This window comes from Oncorhynchus keta, chromosome 21, assembly GCF_023373465.1.
Source record: "Oncorhynchus keta strain PuntledgeMale-10-30-2019 chromosome 21, Oket_V2, whole genome shotgun sequence".
NCBI classification, from domain to species: Eukaryota; Metazoa; Chordata; class Actinopteri; order Salmoniformes; family Salmonidae; genus Oncorhynchus; species Oncorhynchus keta.
In genome coordinates, this window is record NC_068441.1 from 35,084,003 (window position 1) to 35,106,036 (window position 22,034).

A 22,034-nucleotide genomic window follows, 5' to 3' on the forward strand; every position below is an offset into this window, starting at 1 on the left:
TATCAAGGGTCATTTTTGACACTACAACATCAAGCAGGTGTTCTCAGAGATAGTGACAAAGATAGTAGACAATATACTGTGTTTGCATGTGTTATTTTTGTTGGCTGTGTGAGTCATTAACTTTATCTCTTTGTCTCTCTGTGTTTCTGTAGGAGCTGTGATTTGGAGATGAATGGGAAGGCGGGAGGTAGAGGACCTGTGAGTTCACCCAACGACATCAACTCCAACAGCTCCACCATGGTATCAGATCTATCCTCCCATGAATCCCAGTCCCAGCCCTTCACACCCCGGGTCAGTGTATACACACACACACACACACACACACACACACACACACACACACACACACACACACACACACACACACACACACACACACACCACACCACACCACACCACACCACACCACACCACACCACACCACACCACACCACACCACACCACACCACACCACACCACACCACACCACACCACACCACACCACACCACACCACACACACACCTTTACACTTCACTACATCATACACCAAGTCAAGGTTTTCTGACAGATTCAATGATACAGAGAGCTCCATTCGGTTCTCTCATCTTCCCTCTCTCCTTCCCTACTTTCCTCTCTTCACTCTCTCCTTCCCTCCTGCCCTCTCCAGGCATCTCGTACTCCAATGAAAGCTGCTACATTTGGGAAACGTTCTAACTCCATGCGGAGGAACCCTAAAGCGGAGGTGACCAAACAGGGCTGGCTATACAAACAGGTAAATCAGCTCTATACACTACACTGTAAGTAACATGAGGCAGTGTTCCCTCAAATACTCCATAATAGCCCATGAATACCCCATAAATACCCCATAACTAGGACCAGATATAGCTATTCTTCCAATATGCCTAGTCTCTTCCATTTGTTTTGATACAGTATGTCTCAGACACTAACTTTGTTTTGGTCCAGTGTTGCTTTCTCTCACATGTTGTTTTGGTCTCATATCTGTCTTCCTTTTCTTCACATAGGGCAGTATTTCTCACACTGTTTTGGTCCGGTATTACCCCTGATATTGTCTAAACTGTTGTGTCTTATCTCTGGACTTCAATCCATCTCACTGTGTGTGTAATTCCCCCTGTTTCTCCCTGTAGGCCAGTTAAGCCCATCTCACTGTGTGTGTAATTCCCCCTGTTTCTCCCTGTAGGTCAGTTAAGCCCATCTCACTGTGTGTGTTATTTTCTCACTCTCACTCTCACTTACTCTCTCTCTCACTCTCTCTCTGACTCACACTCTCTTACTCTCACTCTCACTGTTTCTCACTGTCTCCCCATAGGCCAGCAGTGGAGTGAAACAGTGGAACAAGAGATGGTTCGTCCTCACTGACCGATGCCTCTTTTACTACAAAGGTAGACTGATAGCAAGGTCTTCTTTCTTTTAGTTATTTTTCTTTTTTTCATAGCCCATTGTCACCCTTCATTGGAGGACAACTTTATCATTGTGCTTTATTCTATTGCATTTTATTGTATAATTTAGTCAGAAATATTTGAAATAATATAATATTTATTGTTGTATTTTACGTCTACATTTTCTTTCTAACCTTCATTTGAACCAGGAAGTCCCACTGAGACATGGGTAGTGTGTCAACTGCCAACCTATTCCCTATAGAGAACCCTAAACAGAGCCCTTTGTGGCTATAGAATGTCTTTTCAAAGGAAGACCTGGCTAAGTCGAGTCACTACACCTGCTACTTCAGTCTCTCTCTCTACTCTGTCTATGTAAGAGTCCTACTCTGTGGATTTGTTTGGTTGTATCTGGATTGCAAACTGGAAAGTTTTTATCCCATTCTTGGTTTGGTTCTACTTTTGTGGGCTGGTGTCACATTTAAAACTCTTCTCTTGTTTGTGTTTTTTACCATAGTTACCTGATGTCATGTCAGTGTGTTAGTTCTGTTGGCTGAGTAGAGGGCTGTGTGTTTGGAGCATATCGCCACTGTGTCAGGACTGTTGACTTGTTTGAGGTGCTTTAATACCACACAGAAACACTTGTCATATTCTCCTAACAGTCTCTACTCCTCCTCCATGCCGAGTCTCTGAGCGTTTGCGGTCCTCACCCGTTATCCTCTGAGCCACAGTCAGGAGAATAAACAATCTGTTATTTGAATATGGCACACGGCTTGACGTGTCTGCAATGTCGACGTACGAGCTATGTGTGTGTGGGTTTATGTGTGGCTCTGTGTACATATGGAAGTGTGTAGAGATATGTTTCACTGCATATTATAGTCTTTAAAGATGGACAGTCAACACTGACAGACACAGACATGTAAACACACACCCGCACATACACCCACATACACACACACACACACATACAAACACACACACTCTCCTTATACAGCTCAGTCTCTCCCTCTCAGTGGTGAAGGTGACATAGATAGCACACTAGGTGAAGCAATTGTGGGATAGTGGAGTCTGTTGCGCAGGCAGGCAGGCAGGCCGGCAGACAGTCTGTTACGCAGGCAGGCAGGCCGGCAGGCAGCCAGAAGGGTGACTTGCAAGATCAAGAAGATGAAAGGAGATGATAATGATGAAAATAACGTCATTTTGCCTCGTCTTCAGCACACATCAGTATTTTATGGCCTGCAGGACTTGTTGTCTGAGTGAGACAAAGCAGGAGCCATACCTACAGTAACTTGTTTACCACCATACCTATTCTTATCAGCACAGAATCCACCGTGTTTGTCACGGTCTGACCCTAGTGTGTTCGGCCTAGTATGGTTCTCAATCAGAGGCAGGTGTCGTTAGCCTGGGTTTCACTGTTGTTTTGTGGGTGATTGTTTCCGTGTCTGTTCGCCACAAGGTATTGTTTCGGTTTTGTTCACGTTTACTGTTTCGGTTTTGTTTATTGTTTTGTATTCATTGAGTGTTCAGCTTATGTTTTTAAATAAACAACCATGGACACTTACCATGCCGCATCTTGGTCCGATCCTTGCTACACCTCCTCTTCAGATGAAGAGGAGGAAAACCCTTACAGTGTCAATGTCATTGTTTTTTAAAAGCTTGTGTGAGGCCCCGCATACAGATTTAGAGAGAGAAAAGGAGAGAGCAGAAAAAGAGGGAGAGAAAGAGGGAGGGAGAGAGACAGAGAGACAGTGAGAGACAGAGAGAGAGAGAGAAAGAGCAGAAAAAGAGGGAAGGGAGGGGAGAGAGAGGAGATAACAGGAAGGGAGGGGAGGAGAGAGAGAGGAGATAACAGGAAGAAAGGGGAGGAGATTAGGAGAAATCTGGTGTGATTTTCCTGTTAGCAAACCCCTCAAGCCCATTTTGCCCTTAAAGGTTTTTAAGACCTACACCACTAAGCCTCATCACAAGTGAGAACACCTGGGGCAGCTACTATATTTTATGTTTTACCGTTTCTCTTGTTCCTCCATCCCTGTTCAGTTTTCCCTAGGGGACTGTAGTAGTAGAATAAAATTCATCATGAGATGTGGTGACATTTCCCTCCCCAGGGACAAAGATGGTCTGTACTCAAACAGCTGGAGTAAAGGTGCTGTCTAAAATAAATACATATTGAAGGATGACTGAGGATTTAGTTTTAGTACGTCTTGGTGCCTCTTTCACCTCTATCTCAGGACATGTAGTAGTATATTCTGTAATTTATTTATTTAATCTTTATTTAAGCAGTGAGTCATGTGAGCTATGTTGAGAACCTCCCTGCTCACACAGTCATAGAGGGTTGAACTTTGACCCCTTGCATGTGCGCGTAAGAACTTCATGAGGGTGTGGAATTTGTGTACTTGTATGTGTGTGTTTGGAGCACTGCAGCATTTCGCTGTGTCACCGTAAACAGTCCCTACAACATGCCATAGCAACATGCCATAGCAACATGACCCCGGGATTGCATGTGAGAGCCATGTTTAGTGTGTGTGGTGTGTTGGTGTGTAACTGTGGGAGAAAGCATGCTTGTGTGCATGTTTTGGTGTGTGTGTGTTTCTATCTTTGCTTTGTACAGTACATGTTGTACAATGGGCAGCCTTCTTCTTATGCTTCTTTAACAGTTCAGTGGACTTCTTGCCCCTACCAATCAGATGATGATATTCTGGTGCCATGATGTTGTGTGTGTGTGTCTCTGTCTGTCTGTCTGTTTAGTTAGTTACTGTAGGGCTGGTTCATATCTGTCAGAGTCATTATCTAACCATTACTGTTGTTACGGTTCCAAAACAACCTGCCCATTACAACCAAGGACAAGATATTAACAGCTACTGTAAATGAATCCGTGTGTGTGTGTTCATGATTGCGTGTGTGTGCCTGTGTGTGTGAGTGTGTGTGAGCGTGTTTGTGTGTCTCTGTGTGCAAGTGAACGCGTGAGTATGTGACACGATTCTTCCCTGTTGACTTAGTCCAAACACACCTTTTCCTAGTCCTGAGAGAGTGTGAACTCCAGGTTAAAAGTTGAACAAGATGAGTGAATGTGTTAGTGGATCTACCTGTATCCTGTGAACTACAGGATGTAACTAGGACATTGTTTCAATACTAGAGGGTGATACCACTCCAGCAGGAGAGGAACATATTTTTGGTATTTCAATTGTTCTGGCAATTCTCACAGAGCAACTTAATTGGGAGGAAGGAGGTTTGATTATTTTTTATTTTTTACATTGTATCACAAACCTTGTTTTCAAAAATCATGATGAAAGTGGCCCTTTTAGACCCTTTTTAGACCCAGACATGCCTCCTGTAAGACCCTATGATCTGTGAACCACACATGATACACAACATCTTGGTCTCGTTATACTCCTTATAATGTGCACTAACATATGGAGTATGTCTAGATTCTGAAGAAAAAAAAGTCACATTCATGAATTCAACATAAAACAAATTGATGTTAGTATCTAAAAACAACTCTTTTTGATTTTGTGTGTTTAAAAATGCATTGTTAGGAACAATATACAAGTACATCCAATTTCAGAGTTTCTCTGCAAATTCTGAATGTATGATACATTTTATGAGCACCACCAACACAGTGAACGGGGAAATGGATTCAAAAGGAACTCTGCTGGTGATTTACTGAATGTGCAATCCCAAAGGAGGGCTTTGATTGGTAAATGAACTATAATTGGTCCTATCATTAAAAGTTCCAGAGAGCCCACTCTGGAAATGTGATGTTTGAAGAGTATATTTTAAAAAATAAGCTACATCAAAAAGGGTCGTTTTAAGATAAGATTAATTCATGTTGTATTTCAGAATGTAGTTAACCTGGAACTGGCCCTGTTGTCTAGCCTATCCCGTACACACAGATGCACATCTGACCTGAATAAGGAAAGCAAAGAAGATCAATTAAATTATAAGAATAGTCAGAAATCCCTGCTTGCGTCTTTCATATGGAATTGTTCCAGTTGTTCTGTGATTTAATAGCTCAATGTGGAGTCACTGTCATTTTTCCACATTCACATTCAGCAACTGGCCCCTGAGCCACACTCACTTTTCTACTGGTTCTCCATTTCTTCACCCCTTCTCTTGATGACATTACAGTCATTTAGCAGACACGCTTACCCAGAGCGACTTACAGTAGTGATATATCTTTTTCTTCATATTGGGAATCAAATCCCCACCCTGGCACTGCAAGCACCATGCTCTACCAACTGAGCCACATGGGACTCTTCTTCTGGTTACAGTGATTCCTCTCTCTTGATTCAGCACACGTCTCATGGGTTGTTTTAGTCTTTTGCCCTTCTCTCCTAGTTGTGTTGTGGAAAAAGAGAGAGGAAGGGAGGGAGGGAGACATGACAATGGAGAATGTGTGACTGTGCAGTTTACTGCCACGGTCTCCATGCCAGCAAGGAGAGAGGGGCGAGAAATGGGCAGAAAGAGGCCCAGGTCTTTTGTTGGGACTTGGGGGTCATATTGTCAAAGCGTGCCAGCTGTCCTGGCCAGGAGAGGTGGAGTAGTGTCGGTGGTGCTCTGGATATTAGGAGTGTGTGTATAGGTTTTCCCCATCCGGGATTTGAACCTGCATCCCTCCAGGTCTGTATCTCTAACAACTATACACTATAACAAAATGGCGGACGGAAGACAGGGTGGTGCGGCAGGTGCCGCTTCTCATTCGAATGCTGTAATTCTATCTAAACCATCAGGTGTACGCCGACCCCAGCTAAGTAACTCATGCAAATAGTTAAAGCGCAATTATGTGTTTTATCTCCAGTACTCTGCTATGATTGTCAGTTATGTAGCTGCTCAAATCAAATCAAATCCAATTTTATTTGTCACATACACATGGTTAGCAGATGTTAATGCGAGTATAGCGAAATGCTTGTGCTTCTAGTTACGACAATGCAGTGATAACCAACAAGTAATCTAACTAACAATTCCAAAACTACTGTCTGATACACAGTGTAAGGGGATAAGGAATATGTACATAAGGATATATGAATGAGTGATGGTACAGAGCAGCATACAGTAGATGGTATCGAGTACAGTATATACATATGAGATGAGTATGTAGACAAAGTAAACAAAGTGGCATAGTTAAAGTGGCTAGTGATACATGTATTACATAAGGATGCAGTCGATGATGTAGAGTACAGTATATACGTATGCATATGAGATGAATAATGTAGGGTAAGTAACATTATATAAGGTAGCATTGTTTAAAGTGGCTAGTGATATATTTACATCATTTCCCATCAATTCCCATTATTAAAGTGGCTGGAGTTGGGTCAGTGTCAATGACAGTGTGTTGGCAGCAGCCACTCAATGTTAGTGGTGGCTGTTTAACAGTCTGATGTCCTTGAGATAGAAGCTGTTTTTCAGTCTCTCGGTCCCAGCTTTGATGCACCTGTACTGACCTCGCCTTCTGGATGATAGCGGGGTGAACAGGCAGTGGTTCGGGTGGTTGATGTCCTTGATGATCTTTATGGCCTTCCTGTAACATCGGGTGGTGTAGGTGTCCTGGAGGGCAGGTAGTTTGCCCCCGGTGATGCGTTGTGCAGACCTCACTACCCTCTGGAGAGCCTTACGGTTGAGGGCGGAGCAGTTGCCGTACCAGGCGGTGATACAGCCCGCCAGGATGCTCTCGATTGTGCATCTGTAGAAGTTTGTGAGTGCTTTTGGTGACAAGCCGAATTTCTTCAGCCTCCTGAGGTTGAAGAGGCGCTGCTGCGCCTTCCTCACGACGCTGTCAGTGTGAGTGGACCAATTCAGTTTGTCTGTGATGTGTATGCCGAGGAACTTAAAACTTGCTACCCTCTCCACTACTGTTCCATCGATGTGGATAGGGGGGTGTTCCCTCTGCTGTTTCCTGAAGTCCACAATCATCTCCTTAGTTTTGTTGACGTTGAGTGTGAGGTTATTTTCCTGACACCACACTCAGGGCCCTCACCTCCTCCCTGTAGGCCGTCTCGTCGTTGTTGGTAATCAAGCCTACCACTGTTGTGTCGTCCGCAAACTTGATGATTGAGTTGGAGGCGTGCGTGGCCACGCAGTCGTGGGTGAACAGGGAGTACAGGAGAGGGCTCAGAACGCACCCTTGTGGGGCCCCCGTGTTGAGGATCAGCGGGGAGGAGATGTTGTTGCCTACCCTCACCACCTGGGGGCGGCCCGTCAGGAAGTCCAGTACCCAGTTGCACAGGGCGGGGTCGAGACCCAGGGTCTCGAGCTTGATGACGAGCTTGGAGGGTACTATGGTGTTGAATGCCGAGCTGTAGTCGATGAACAGCATTCTCACATAGGTATTCCTCTTGTCCAGGTGGGTTAGGGCAGTGTGGTTGAGATTGCATCATCTGTGGACCTATTTGTTGTCAAGAGACTGGACATTGGCAAGAAGAATGCTGGGGAGTGGTGCGCGATGTGCCCTTTTTCGGAGTCTGACCAGAACACCGCCTCGTTTCCCTCTTTTTCGGAGTCGTTTCCTTGGGTCGCTGCATGCGATCCATTCCGTTGTACTGTTTGTAAGGCAGAACACAGGATCCGCGTCGCGGAAAACATATTCTTGGTCGTACTGATGGTGAGTTGACGCTGATCTTATATTCAGTAGTTCTTCTCGACTGTATGTAATGAAACCAAAGATGACCTGGGGTACTAATGTAAGAAATAACACGTAAAAAAACAAAAAACTGCATAGTTTCCTAGGAACGCGAAGCGAGGCGGCCATCTCAGTCTGCTCTACTGATAATCTCAGTGCATCCTTGCTGGGATGACACAATCAGTCTACTACCGGAGAATATCAACACCAAACACATTGGTTCACCGTTCCACGGGAGCGGACAGTACACAGCATACCATAATGTTCTGAATAATGGCCAAGTCTATCTCGTTCCTTATTCTACTGAACCGCTTAGGCGTAACAAACACAAGTCCAACATTTATCGGAAACTGTTAAACTACCTGTTCACTACCCTCCTGCTCTCCGGGGATGTACAACTCAATCCTGGGCCCAATATCACCGAGCCAGTGATACGCACTGGAGTGGAGAGCGGTGGATGGCCTCGTCCACTGGTCGTCGCCACTGTGGAGGTGGGTGAGTGCTATGGTCCTATGGTTTCTCTCGACTCACCCGGCTCCAGGATAGATTTAGACTCTTCAAACATACCAGAGTCGCTATATGCGATCCCTGACTCTGCTTCTGGTAAGCAAGCTATTTTAATTAGTTCCCCGCATCCAGTGCAGGCGGGAGGGATTGTTAATTGCGCTACCGAACTGCCCCTAATCAAAACGAAACAAAACGGCCTAAACCCAGCCGTCAGAAAACACAGAAAATGTAACTTTTTTCAATGTGTCAATCACTCTCGAGTCATCTGGGACCCACGAGCTAAGCCCAAGGGACTACTAGGGGGGCACTTGAACATTCGTAGTGTCATTCCAAAAAGTGATCAAAATCAACATCTACTCACAGACTCCAACCTTGACTTCCTCTGCCTCTCAGAGACATGGCTCCATAAAAACTCTCCATATGCTGCTTTGACTGTGCCTGGCTACAATGTTTTCAGGAGGGACATGATTGAAGGAAGAGGAGGGGGTGTGATGATTTACATTAAAGCACATATCCGATGTAAACAAATTGAGTGGTCATGTGATAATGAACGAGAATGTATTGGCCTGAACGTTACACTTTCTCCCCAAATGTCTTTTACCCTTATTGGAATGTATAGACCACCAAAAGTGTGTTTTTTGATCAGTTTAATACCATGCTTAGGGAATGTGACTTTGGGAAAGAGGTCATCTTAATGGGAGATTTTAACATGAATTATGAAGACAAGTCTTGTAGAAAAACCCTCAAATGGATCACTAATACCTTTGGCCTTACACAAATCACTAATACCTTTGACCTTACACAGCTAGTTAAAGGGCCAACCAGGGTGACTTGTTGCTCTAAAACACAGATTGATTTGGTGTTCAGTAATAAACCAGAGAGAGTGACTAAATCATTCAATATGGTTACTGGGCTGTCTGATCATAATCTGACACTTATAGCCAGACAGCTGTCTAAGAGCAGGTTTAACCTCTCTACTGTTTGAAAGCCGGATCAACTCAGAATACCTAAGAGTGAATTAAACAGTTTTGAAAAAGCAATTAAGGGAATAAACTGGAATGATCTCTTGTCCTATACAGACGTGGAGGCTGATAGTCAAGTCAGGTTTTTCTATCCACAATCCAGACTACAATAAATGGCTTCCTAAAGAAAATCCAATCCAAACCTGGCCAAAAGAGCACTCTTCCTTGGCTAAATGGAGAAATCTGGAAATTGATGAAAGAACGAGATTATGCTCTAAAAATAGCCCTAAAATCTAAATTAGAGCATGACAGACGTAGGTTTACCATGTTGAGAAATAAGGTGATGAAAGAAATCAGAAAGGCCAAGGCAAACTTTTTTATTAACATAATTGTTGAAGCAAAGGGAAATTCTAAACTGATCTGGGTGAATCTAAAAAAGTTAACAGGGAAAGACCATAGTAACACTGCAAAAAGACTAGAAATCATGGTGAATAACAATCTAACACAGGATGCAGTCAAAATAGCAATAGCCTTCAATTCCTACTTTATTGACTCTGTCAGGTTACTGACACAGAACCCCTCCACTGGTTTCTTGGGCTCAGTGCTAGTGAATGACACTCAACCTGTCTTCATCATAAGGGAGGTTTCTGAGTCAAAGGTGAACAAGGTGATTAGCTCACTAAAGAACTCTAAAGCCAAAGATGTGTTTGGGATGGACTCTACCTTTCTTAAAAACTACAAAGAGTCACTCATTGGCCCCATTACTAAGGTCACCAACACATCTATTGGTCTCGGTGTGTTTCCAAGGGTATGGAAGTCGGCCATAATAACGGCCATCTTTAAATCAGGCGACCCTGCTGACGTGAGTAACTACAGGCCCATTAGTATACTACCTGTGGTGTCAAAGGTTGTTGAAAAGTGTATAGCAGAACAACTGATTGCCCACCTCAACAACAGCCCCTTCACATTACACTCCATGCAGTTTGGCTTCAGAGCGAAACACTCCACAGAAACGGCCAACTGCTTTCTTCTGGAAAATGTGAAGTCCAAGATGGACAAAGGGGGTGCTGTTGGGGCTGTGTTTCTGGACCTAAGGAAGGCTTTTGATACTGTTAACCATGAGATTCTCATCACAAAATTGTCCAAGTTCAACTTTTCCCCTGATGCCTTGAGATGGATGAAATCATACCTTGAAGGCAGAACTCAGTGGGTCAGAGTGAGCAATGAGCTGTTGCCCACTCGTAGCATTGATGTGGGCGTGCCCCAAGGGTCAATACTGGGGCCCCTCCTGTTCAGCCTGTACATTAATGATCTGCCTTCTGTCTGTACTGGGTCTGAAGTTCAAATGTATGCAGATGATACAGTGATATATGTGCATGCAAAGAGCAAACAACAAGCTGCACAAGAACTCACTACTGTAATGGTCCAGGTTACAAAGTGGCTCTGTGACTCGTGTTTGCATCTCAATGTGAAAAAATCTGTTTGCATGTTCTTCACAAAGAGGGCAACAGATGCTACTGAGCCAGATGTCTATGTGTCAGGGGAGAAGCTCCAGGTGGTATCCGATTTTAAGTACCTTGGCATCATACTTGATTCCAACCTCTCATTTAAAAAGCATGTGAAAAAGGTCATTCAAATAACTAAATTCAACCTAGCTAATTTCCGATTTATATGAAATTGTTTGACTACAGAGGTAGCAAAACTGTACTTCAACTCTATGATACTTCCCCACTTAACATACTGCTTGACTAGTTGGGCCCAAGCTTGCTGTACAACATTAAAACCTATTCAGTCTGTCTACAAACAGGCTCTCAAAGTGCTTGATAGGAAGCCCAATAGCCATCATCATTGTCACATCCTTAGAAAGCATGAGCTCTTGAGTTGGGAAAATCTTGTGCAATACACCGACGCATGTCTTGTATTCAAGATCCTTAATGGCCTGGCTCCACCTCCACTCAATATTTTTGTTAAACAGAAAACCCAGACATATGGCAGCAGACCCACAAGGTTTGCCATGAGAGGTGACTGTATAGTTCCCCTAAGGAAAAGCACCTTTAGTAAATCTGCATTCTGTAACGGCGTTCTTCGTTTGTAGAAAGAGAGTCGGTCCGAAATGCAGCGTGGTGGTTACTCATGATCTTTAATGAAGGATCGCGATACATGAAATAACTATTACAAAATACAAAACAACAAACGGAACGTGAAATCTAATTACAGCCTATCTGGTGAAACTACACAGAGACAGGAACAATCACCCACGAAATACACAGTGAAACCCTGGCTACCTAAATACGGTTCCCAATCAGAGACAACGAGAATCACCTGACTCTGATTGAGAACCGCCTCAGGCAGCCAAGCCTATACAACACCCCTACTCAGCCGCAATCCCAAATACTACAAACCCCAATACGAAAATACAATATATAAACCCATGTCACACCCTGGCCTGACCAAATATATGACGAAAACACAAAATACAATGACCAAGGCGTGACACATTCTCTGTGAGAGGTTCCCATGTCTGGAATACACTGCCATCAGACACACATAACTGCACCACATATCACACTTTCACAAAATGCTTGAAGACATGGCTAAAGGTCAATCAGATTTGTGAACATGGTCCCTAGCTGTGTGTTGCCGCTTTCCATGTTGTCTGTAGCTTGTGAGGTGTGGAAACACTTTGTTGCTTTTATGAATTTTGTCTTGCTGCTTTTTGTTCTATGTTGCTCTGTCTGTATTCTATGTCTTGCTTGTCCTATGTTGCTATGTCTTGCTTGTTCTATGTTGCTATTGTCTATATTGTAATTGTTTTTAATAACCTGCCCAGGGACTGCGGTTGAAAATTAGCCGGCTGGCTAAAACCGGCACTTTTACTGAAACGTTGATTAATGTGCACTGTCCCTGTAAAAAAAATAAAATAAACTAGACTACATACCACACCCATCTCTAAAGTTTCTCAAAACATCCTGACTGTCCAAGACTGTATGTACAATCAAGGACTTTACTTCACAAGTTACTTTGCCAATGTCCGAGCTGCCCCGGGCATACACATAGAGTAACTCTCAGTGAAATAGAGTGTTAGCCCTTTATGTAACTGCCATCTTCAGAAGTGTTGAGCTGCTGTTGTTTTGGGATGCTAATACACAGCTGTCAGAGAGCTGATTGACTACTGCTGACCCTTCATCCACACACACGCACGCACACACGCACGTGAGGGAGGGAGTCTGTGTGGTGTCAAACAGGTGTGACAGTAGCAGCAGCAGGGAATGCAAGCCAGGAGTCAGACTGCCATGGTATGAGTCAGAATGAGGTGACATTTTCACAGGGAAACCTGTCATTATAGGGGACCTTTCAATTACTGTGCTTCTTCAAAAGTGTGTGTGCTAGCAGGAGTGTCTTCAGAAATGTGTTTTTCCAGAGTTGTGTGTGTGTGTGTTGCCTCTCCTTCTGCCTCTGTGTCCATGGGTGGGGACAGGATTGGTTGTTGAATGCTGAGAAGCTCTGCCACATGTTTCCCAATAACAACTCTATTTCTCCTCACCTAGTTTCTTCTCAGGATATGAAAGCTGTTTGGCAATAAATCACATTGTTTCTTATTACATACATTATTTGTGTGTGTTTGTATGATGCTGTATATTTAGTACAACTTGGTAGCCTACAGCCTACAGCCTACATTTAATTTATTTTCAGTTATTGTGTGTTTGAGAATGAGCACGTGTCTCTTACCATGAATGTGTGTGTGAGAGTTTTTGCATGAAATACAGAACATGTGAGGTCAGGTTTGAATTTGTTTGAGAGAGAGATGGGGAGAGAGGGAGACAGGAAGAGAGAGAGAGAGACGTGGCTATTTACCTGTCTGTGTGTAGCAGAACACCCTGCTCTTGTTGGAGAGAGGGCAGGTACAGTTGGCTGGAGGCCAGAATTCAGGATTCCAGCAACACTGAGTCACATGGGCTGATCGCTAATACAAACACGCACACACACTCGCACACACACAGAGAGCACAGCGCAGAGAGTAGTCTATGATTGCACAAACACAAACACCATGCCTCCCCCTCCCTCCTCTCGCTCCCTCCCTCCCTCCTCCCACTGTCTCTCGCTCGCTCGCTCTCTCTCAAACACACACGAGATCTGCAAGAGAGAAAGGCTTGTGTCTATGCAGTACAGCTCTGCTAGAGAGAGAGAACGAGACAGCGAACAGCCGAGCGAGAGAACGAGAAAGCCGGGAAGAGTGAGAGTGAGACAGAGACAGAGCGAGAGGGCAGTAGCTACAGTGGACACCCTGCCAGCCTCATCTCCAGCCCCCGAAATGTTCATCATCTGCTCCATTATTTAATCAGCACAAGTGCTTCTCTTGCACTCCTCCTTTTTCCCAGCACTCTGCTTGTTTTTTTTCTGCCTATCGTTGGATCTACACCATTATGTGTGAGTGTGTTGAAGAGAGTGTGAGTGTACTGTCACTTCTCACTGGACTGCTGGACCAACATGGATATCTATTCTAGGATTCCACTAGAGTGAGACGGAGGTCTGTTGTTCCAGGGAGGTTCTATGGTACTGCTCACTGAGCCAGCTACAGCCACAGCTACAACTAGAGGAGAGGACCGACTGTCACAGCAGAACTGACTGTGTTTACCATTCAGTCCTCTTTACTCACTGTAGGTTGAGACCCATCAGATCATATTAGATCTGTTTCTCAGATTTGTTGTTTATTTTGATCTTCATTTGTTCTCTTTTTTCCTCTTCCTCCAATCCAGACGAGAAGGAGGAAGGAGTGTTGGGAAGTCTTCCTCTGCTCAGCTTTGGGATTGGAGGAGTGCAGACGTCGGATAACATCAGCCGAAAACACGCCTTTAAGGTCAGTACCCTGAAGATGAGGCAGTACGATGAGTACAGTATACGATTATCACCCTGGAGAGAGAGCGCAGAAGTGATATTGAGGCCATTTAAATAGTCTATCTAGGATTGGGGCTGATGAATTTGTTGGGGTTTGGATGCTGAGGACACGTGATTGTCCCTCAGACAACCCAGGGAGAAGTGGTGATATTGTGGACAGTAGGGGCAGTGTACAGTGGGGATAATAGGGAATAAGCAGAGATGTCTTGCAGCCTGTCAAAACCAAACATCTTTATTTATTTATTCTCTCACTCTCTCTCTCTCTCTTTCTCTCTCTCTCCTCACACTGTACTTTGCATCGAAGTGCACATTAATAAATATAATGCTGAGAGAGAGACACACACAGATAGGCAAAGTGAGCGAGGGAAAGAGAGAGAGAGAGAGAGAGAGAGAGAGAGAGAGAGAGAGAGAGAGAGAGAGAGAGAGAGAGAGAGAGAGAGAGAGAGAGAGAGAGAGAGAGAGAGAGAGAGAGAGAGAGAGAGAGAGAGAGAGAGAGAGAGAGAGAGAGAGAGAGAGAGAGAGAGAGAGAGAGAGAGAGAAAGTGTCCCGTGTTATTCTTCTGGTCTTCCAGGCAGTAGCTGAGGGGTGAGAGAGAGAGAGAACAATCTCATACAAACAACCATATAAGCATGATATATAATATCACATTCATTCAAATGGTTCATAACACAGCCAATGCATATTAAACACTATCTCAGAATGTGGAGCTCAAGTACCAGCTAAAAGCTATTTCCCAATATAGTCCCTGTCACTAGTCGTATGTCACAAAACATTTCTATGCAATCACTGTTAAAGTATAACCTGTTTTGGGATTTCCCACACAGTCTGTTTCAGAAAGCTGAAACAATACCATTTTGCAACATGCTTTAGTTCAGATCAGCAGGTTCAATTGGTTTCTGTGATTAAGATGTACGGGTTGTACAATATGTGTGTTGCAGTGTAGTGTTTGTTGTTGCCCCATCGTCTGTGTGTCAGTGTTGATATGAGAGCTGCTGTGAGTGCCGTGGTGACATGGCATTTGCCTGCCGGTCCTATGAGGCAGTAGACTATACTGTAGAGAGGTAGACTATACTGTAGAGTGGTAGACTATACTGTAGAGAGGTAGACTGTACTGTAGAGAGGTAGACTATACTGTAGAGAGGTAGACTGTACTGTAGAGAGGTAGACTATACTGTAGAGAGGTAGACTATACTGTAGAGAGGTAGACTGTACTGTAGAGAGGTAGACTATACTGTAGAGAGGTAGACTATACTGTAGAGTGGTAGACTATACTGTAGAGAGGTAGACTGTACTGTAGAGAGGTAGACTATACTGTAGAGAGGAAGACTGTACTGTAGAGAGGTAGACTATACTGTAGAGAGGTAGACTATACTGTAGAGAGGTAGACTGTACTGTAGAGAGGTAGACTATACTGTAGAGAGGTAGACTGTACTGTAGAGAGGTAGACTATACTGTAGAGAGGTAGACTGTACTGTAGAGCGGTAGACTGTACTGTAGAGCGGTAGACTGTACTGTAGAGCGGTAGACTATACTGTAGAGCGGTAGACTATACTGTAGAGAGGTAGACTATACTGTAGAGAGGTAGACTATACTGTAGAGAGGTAGACTATACTGTAGAGAGGTAGACTATACTGTAGAGAGGTAGACTATACTGTAGAGAGGTAGACTATACTGTAGAGCGGTAGACTATACTGTAGAGAGGTAGACTATACTGTAGAGAGGTAGACTACTGTAGAGCGGTAGACTGTACTGTAGAGAGGTAGACTATACTGTAGAGAGGTAGACTATACTGTAGAGAGGTAGACTATATTGTAGAGCGGTAGACTGTACTGTAGAGCGGTAGACTACTGTAGAGCGGTAGACTGTACTGTAGAGCGGTAGACTATACTGTAGAGCGGTAGACTATACTGTAGAGCGGTAGACTATACTGTAGAGCGGTAGACTGTACTGTAGAGCGGTAGACTGTACTGTAGAGCGGTAGACTATACTGTAGAGCGGTAGACTATACTGTAGAGAGGTAGACTATACTGTAGAGCGGTAGACTTTACTGTAGAGCGGTAGACTATACTGTAGAGAGGTAGACTATACTGTAGAGAGGTAGACTATACTGTAGAGCGGTAGACTATACTGTAGAGCGGTAGACTATACTGTAGAGCGGTAGACTATACTGTAGACCGGTAGACTATACTGTAGAGCGGTAGACTATACTGTAGAGAGGTAGACTATACTGTAGAGCGGTAGACTATACTGTAGAGAGGTAGACTATACTGTAGAGTGGTAGACTATACTGTAGAGCGGTAGACTATACTGTAGAGCGGAAGACTATACTGTAGAGCGGTAGACTATACTGTAGAGCGGTAGACTATACTGTAGAGAGGTAGACTATACTGTAGAGCGGTAGACTATACTGTAGAGAGGTAGACTATACTGTAGAGCGGTAGACTATACTGTAGAGCGGTAGACTATACTGTAGAGCGGTAGACTATACTGTAGAGCGGTAGACTATACTGTAGAGAGGTAGACTATACTGTAGAGTGGTAGACTATACTGTAGAGCGGTAGACTATACTGTAGAGCGGTAGACTATACTGTAGAGAGGTAGACTATACTGTAGAGTGGTAGACTATACTGTAGAGCGGTAGACTATACTGTAGAGCGGTAGACTATACTGTAGAGCGGTAGACTATACTGTAGAGCGGTAGACTGTACTGTAGAGAGGTAGACTATACTGTAGAGTGGTAGACTATACTGTAGAGAGGTAGACTATACTGTAGAGTGGTAGACTATACTGTAGAGCGGTAGACTATACTGTAGAGAGGTAGACTGTACTGTAGAGAGGTAGACTATACTGTAGAGAGGTAGACTGTACTGTAGAGAGGTAGACTGTACTGTAGAGAGGTAGACTATACTGTAGAGCGGTAGACTATACTGTAGAGCAGTAGCTAGTTGGAGGTTTCACCCAGCTACATTTGCTCCTCTGTAGTACACATGGTTGTAGAAACAAATGGCAGTCGATGAATAGGCAAAATAATCAAATGTAATATTCTTACAATACATTGACACAGTACTCTGGGTTCAGCTGGATGTTGTAGTGGTGCTGGTAGTGCTGGACAGTAAAATGTTATTTGTCTCCTTCCCTCCGTGTTGTTAGCCTGCTGCCTGGTGTTGATTCTACAGGGAGGCAGTGTGAGACGGTATGAATGAGTCATGAGGACAGAGCAGACCAGCCAGGGGTTTCTAGAGAGACCTTTAGTGTTTCAGGTATTAACAGTGTGGTCTATAACTGGATGCACTAAGTGTTGCGTAGGTCTACAAAAGGCTGTCTGTGTTTCTGATGTTATAATACTGGAGCTTTACAAGCTATGAGATGGATCTTAATGCTCTGTGTTAACAAGTCAACCAAGTACATGGTTTTCAATGTTGCTTTTAAGGGCTTTTTACTGTACTGTACTGCACTGTACTGTACTGTATTGTTCTGTACTGTTCTGTATTGTACTGTACTGTACTGTTCTGTATTGTTCTGTTCTGTATTGTACTGTACTGCACTGTACTGTACTGTATTGTTCTGTACTGTTCTGTATTGTACTGTACTGTACTGTTCTGTATCGTTCTGTTCTGTATTGTACTGTACTGTATTGTACTGTACTGTACTGTATTGTACTGTACTGTACTGTATTGTTCTGTACTGTACTGTATTGTTCTGTACTGTACTGTATTGTTCTGTACTGTTCTGTACTGTACTGTATTGTTCTGTACTGTTCTGTATTGTACTGTACTGTTCTATTCTGTATTGTTCTATATTGTTCTGTACTGTACTGTTCTGTACTGTTCTGTACTGTACTGCACTGTACTGTACTGTATTGTTCTGTACTGTTCTGTATTGTACTGTACTGTACTGTTCTGTATCGTTCTGTTCTGTATTGTACTGTACTGTATTGTACTGTACTGTACTGTATTGTTCTGTACTGTTCTGTATTGTACTGTACTGTACTGTATTGTTCTGTACTGTACTGTACTGTATTGTTCTGTACTGTACTGTTCTGTTCTGTATTGTTCTATATTGTTCTGTATCGTTCTGTTCTGTTCTGTATTGTACTGTACTGTTCTGTTCTGTATTGTTCTATATTGTTCTGTACTGTACTGCACTGTATTGTTCTGTACTGTTCTGTATTGTACTGTACTGTTCTATTCTGTATTGTTCTATATTGTACTGTACTGTTCTGTATTGTACTGTACTGTACTGTTCTATTCTGTATTGTTCTATATTGTTCTGTATCGTTCTGTTCTGTTCTGTATTGTACTGTACTGTTCTGTTCTGTATTGTTCTATATTGTTCTGTACTGTACTGCACTGTATTGTTCTGTACTGTTCTGTATTGTACTGTACTGTTCTATTCTGTATTGTTCTATATTGTACTGTACTGTTCTGTACTGTACTGTACTGTACTGTTTTGTTCTGTATTGTACTGTACTGTTCTGTATTGTACTGTACTGTATTGTACTGTTCTGTATTGTATTGTACTTTACTGTTCTGTATTGTTCTGTATTGTACTGTACTGTTCTGTATTGTGCTGTACTGTTCTGTATTGTTCTGTACTATACTGTACTGTATTGTTCTGTATTGTACTGTACTGTTCTGTATTGTGCTGTACTGTACTGTACTGTACTGTTCTGTATTGTACTGTACTGTACTGTTCTATTCTGTATTGTTCTATATTGTACTGTACTGTTTTGTTCTGTATTGTTCTGTATTGTATTGTACTTTACTGTTCTGTATTGTTCTATATTGTACTGTACTGTACTGTACTGTATTGTTCTGTATTGTACTGTACTGTATTGTGCTGTACTCCACTGTACTGTTCTGTATTGTTCTGTATTGTACTGTTCTGTTCTGTATTGTACTGTTCTGTTCTGTATTGTTCTGTTCTGTATTGTACTGTACTGTTCTGTATTGTGCTGTACTGTACTGTACTGTTCTGTATTGTACTGTACTGTACTGTTCTATTCTGTATTGTTCTATATTGTACTGTACTGTACTGTTTTGTTCTGTATTGTACTGTATTGTACTGTACTGTACTGTTTTGTTCTGTATTGTACTGTATTGTTCTGTATTGTATTGTACTGTTCTGTATTGTACTGTTCTGTTCTGTTCTGTATTGTACTGTTCTGTTCTGTATTGTTCTGTATTGTACTGTACTGTTCTGTTCTGTATTGTACTGTTCTGTTCTGTATTGTTCTGTTCTGTATTGTATTGTACTGTACTGTACTGTACTGTACTGTTCTGTTCTGTTCTGTATTGTACTGTTCTGTTCTGTATTGTTCTGTATTGTACTGTACTGTTCTGTTCTGTATTGTACTGTTCTGTTCTGTATTGTTCTGTTCTGTTCTGTTCTGTTCTGTATTGTACTGTACTGTTCTGTATTGTTCTGTTCTGTTCTGTATTGTTCTGTATTGTATTGTACTGTTCTGTATTGTACTGTTCTGTTCTGTTCTGTATTGTACTGTTCTGTTCTGTATTGTTCTGTATTGTACTGTACTGTTCTGTTCTGTATTGTACTGTTCTGTTCTGTATTGTTCTGTTCTGTTCTGTATTGTATTGTACTGTACTGTTCTGTACTGTACTGTACTGTTCTGTTCTGTTCTGTACTGTTCTGTATTGTACTGTTCTGTTCTGTATTGTTCTGTATTGTACTGTTCTGTATTGTTCTGTACTGTTCTGTTCTGTTCTGTACTGTACTGTACTGTTCTGTACTGTTCTGTTCTGTTCTGTTCTGTTCTGTATTGTACTGTATTGTTCTGTATTGTACTGTTCTGTTCTGTATTGTACTGTTCTGTTCTGTATTGTTCTGTTCTGTATTGTGCTGTACTGTACTGTACTGTTCTGTATTGTACTGTACTGTACTGTTCTATTCTGTATTGTTCTATATTGTACTGTACTGTACTGTTTTGTTCTGTATTGTACTGTATTGTACTGTACTGTACTGTTTTGTTCTGTATTGTACTGTATTGTTCTGTATTGTATTGTACTGTTCTGTATTGTACTGTTCTGTTCTGTTCTGTATTGTACTGTTCTGTTCTGTATTGTTCTGTATTGTACTGTACTGTTCTGTTCTGTATTGTACTGTTCTGTTCTGTATTGTTCTGTTCTGTTCTGTATTGTATTGTACTGTACTGTACTGTACTGTACTGTACTGTTCTGTTCTGTTCTGTATTGTACTGTTCTGTTCTGTATTGTTCTGTATTGTACTGTACTGTTCTGTTCTGTATTGTACTGTTCTGTTCTGTATTGTTCTGTTCTGTTCTGTTCTGTTCTGTATTGTACTGTACTGTTCTGTATTGTTCTGTTCTGTTCTGTATTGTTCTGTATTGTATTGTACTGTTCTGTATTGTACTGTTCTGTTCTGTTCTGTATTGTACTGTTCTGTTCTGTATTGTTCTGTATTGTACTGTACTGTTCTGTTCTGTATTGTACTGTTCTGTTCTGTATTGTTCTGTTCTGTTCTGTATTGTATTGTACTGTACTGTTCTGTACTGTACTGTACTGTTCTGTTCTGTTCTGTACTGTTCTGTATTGTACTGTTCTGTTCTGTATTGTTCTGTATTGTACTGTTCTGTATTGTTCTGTACTGTTCTGTTCTGTTCTGTACTGTACTGTACTGTTCTGTACTGTTCTGTTCTGTTCTGTTCTGTATTGTACTGTATTGTACTGTATTGTACTGTTCTGTACTGTACTGTACTGTTCTGTACTGTACTGTACTGTACTGTACTGTACTGTACTGTACTGTACTGTACTGTTCTGTATTGTTCTGTACTGTTCTGTATTGTTCTGTACTATACTGTACTGTTCTGTTCTGGATTGTACTGTATTGTATTGTACTGTATTGTACTGTATTATTCTGTACTGTTCTGTATTGTTCCAGGAACGTGGCTCTCTGTATTAGCCAGGTATTTGGGATTAGATAGTATACAGTACATGGGAGTTAAGATATATCACAGTGTCTAAGTAAAGGAGGATGTGCAGCCAGATATTCAGGGGTAAGTGCTGTTATATTGTAAGACAGACAGACAGTACAGGTATGTCATAGTGTTTAAGTGTTCTCAATACTAATACCGGGTGGTGGTCTGATCTGGTCAGGCTCTCGTGAGTGGGGGGAAGGGAAGGTGTGTTTTTGGGCTGGCCACCCTCGTCTGGTCTGGTGGGGCCCCTCGGGCCGAGGAGGGGTTGGGACGGGTTGATACGGGACAGGAGGGAAGTCGAGTCTGAGCACGCTCCTGGAGTCTGCTGGGATTCCTGTAGAACTACATCTTTATGACGCCTGTTACTTCAAACCGACCAATGAGAGAGAAGCAGGGAGCGGGGGAGAGTGAGGGGAGACTCTAAAGTACATTTTAGCTTTGATTATAAGATTAGTGGTCCTTCTGTGGCTCAGTTGGTAGAGCATGGCGCTTGTAACGCCAGGGTAGTGGGTTCGATTCCCGGGACCACCCATACGTAGAATGTATGCACACATGACTGTAAGTCGCTTTGGATAAAAGCGTCAGCTAAATGGCATATATTATTATTATTATATATTATTACCTTTCAAAGGTGAACTGCTTTGACTTGACTTTTCAGTACCTAAATATTTTTTGGGGCATGAAGTCATGAATGCTTCATTAAATGAAAGGGTATAATCTCTAACAC

At 42.6% G+C, this 22,034-nt stretch overlaps 1 protein-coding gene across 5 annotated transcripts in view; it reads left to right on the forward strand.

Moving 5' to 3' along the window:
* Positions 1-22,034, forward strand: part of LOC118375020 (pleckstrin homology domain-containing family A member 6-like) — a 311,430-nt gene that overhangs the window by 203,023 nt on the left and 86,373 nt on the right. For 4 of the 5 annotated variants that reach the window (XM_052473757.1, XM_052473755.1, XM_052473756.1 and 1 more), the window contains 4 exons: positions 153-291; positions 648-752; positions 1,308-1,380; positions 14,214-14,314. In XM_052473757.1, the coding sequence (XP_052329717.1) occupies positions 169-291; positions 648-752; positions 1,308-1,380; positions 14,214-14,314 (402 nt within the window). In that variant the 5' untranslated portion in view covers positions 153-168. Of the gene's footprint in view, positions 1-152; positions 292-647; positions 753-1,307; positions 1,381-13,589; positions 14,115-14,213; positions 14,315-22,034 lie in introns of those variants that run through there. The other variant, XM_052473759.1, reaches the window with a different exon arrangement.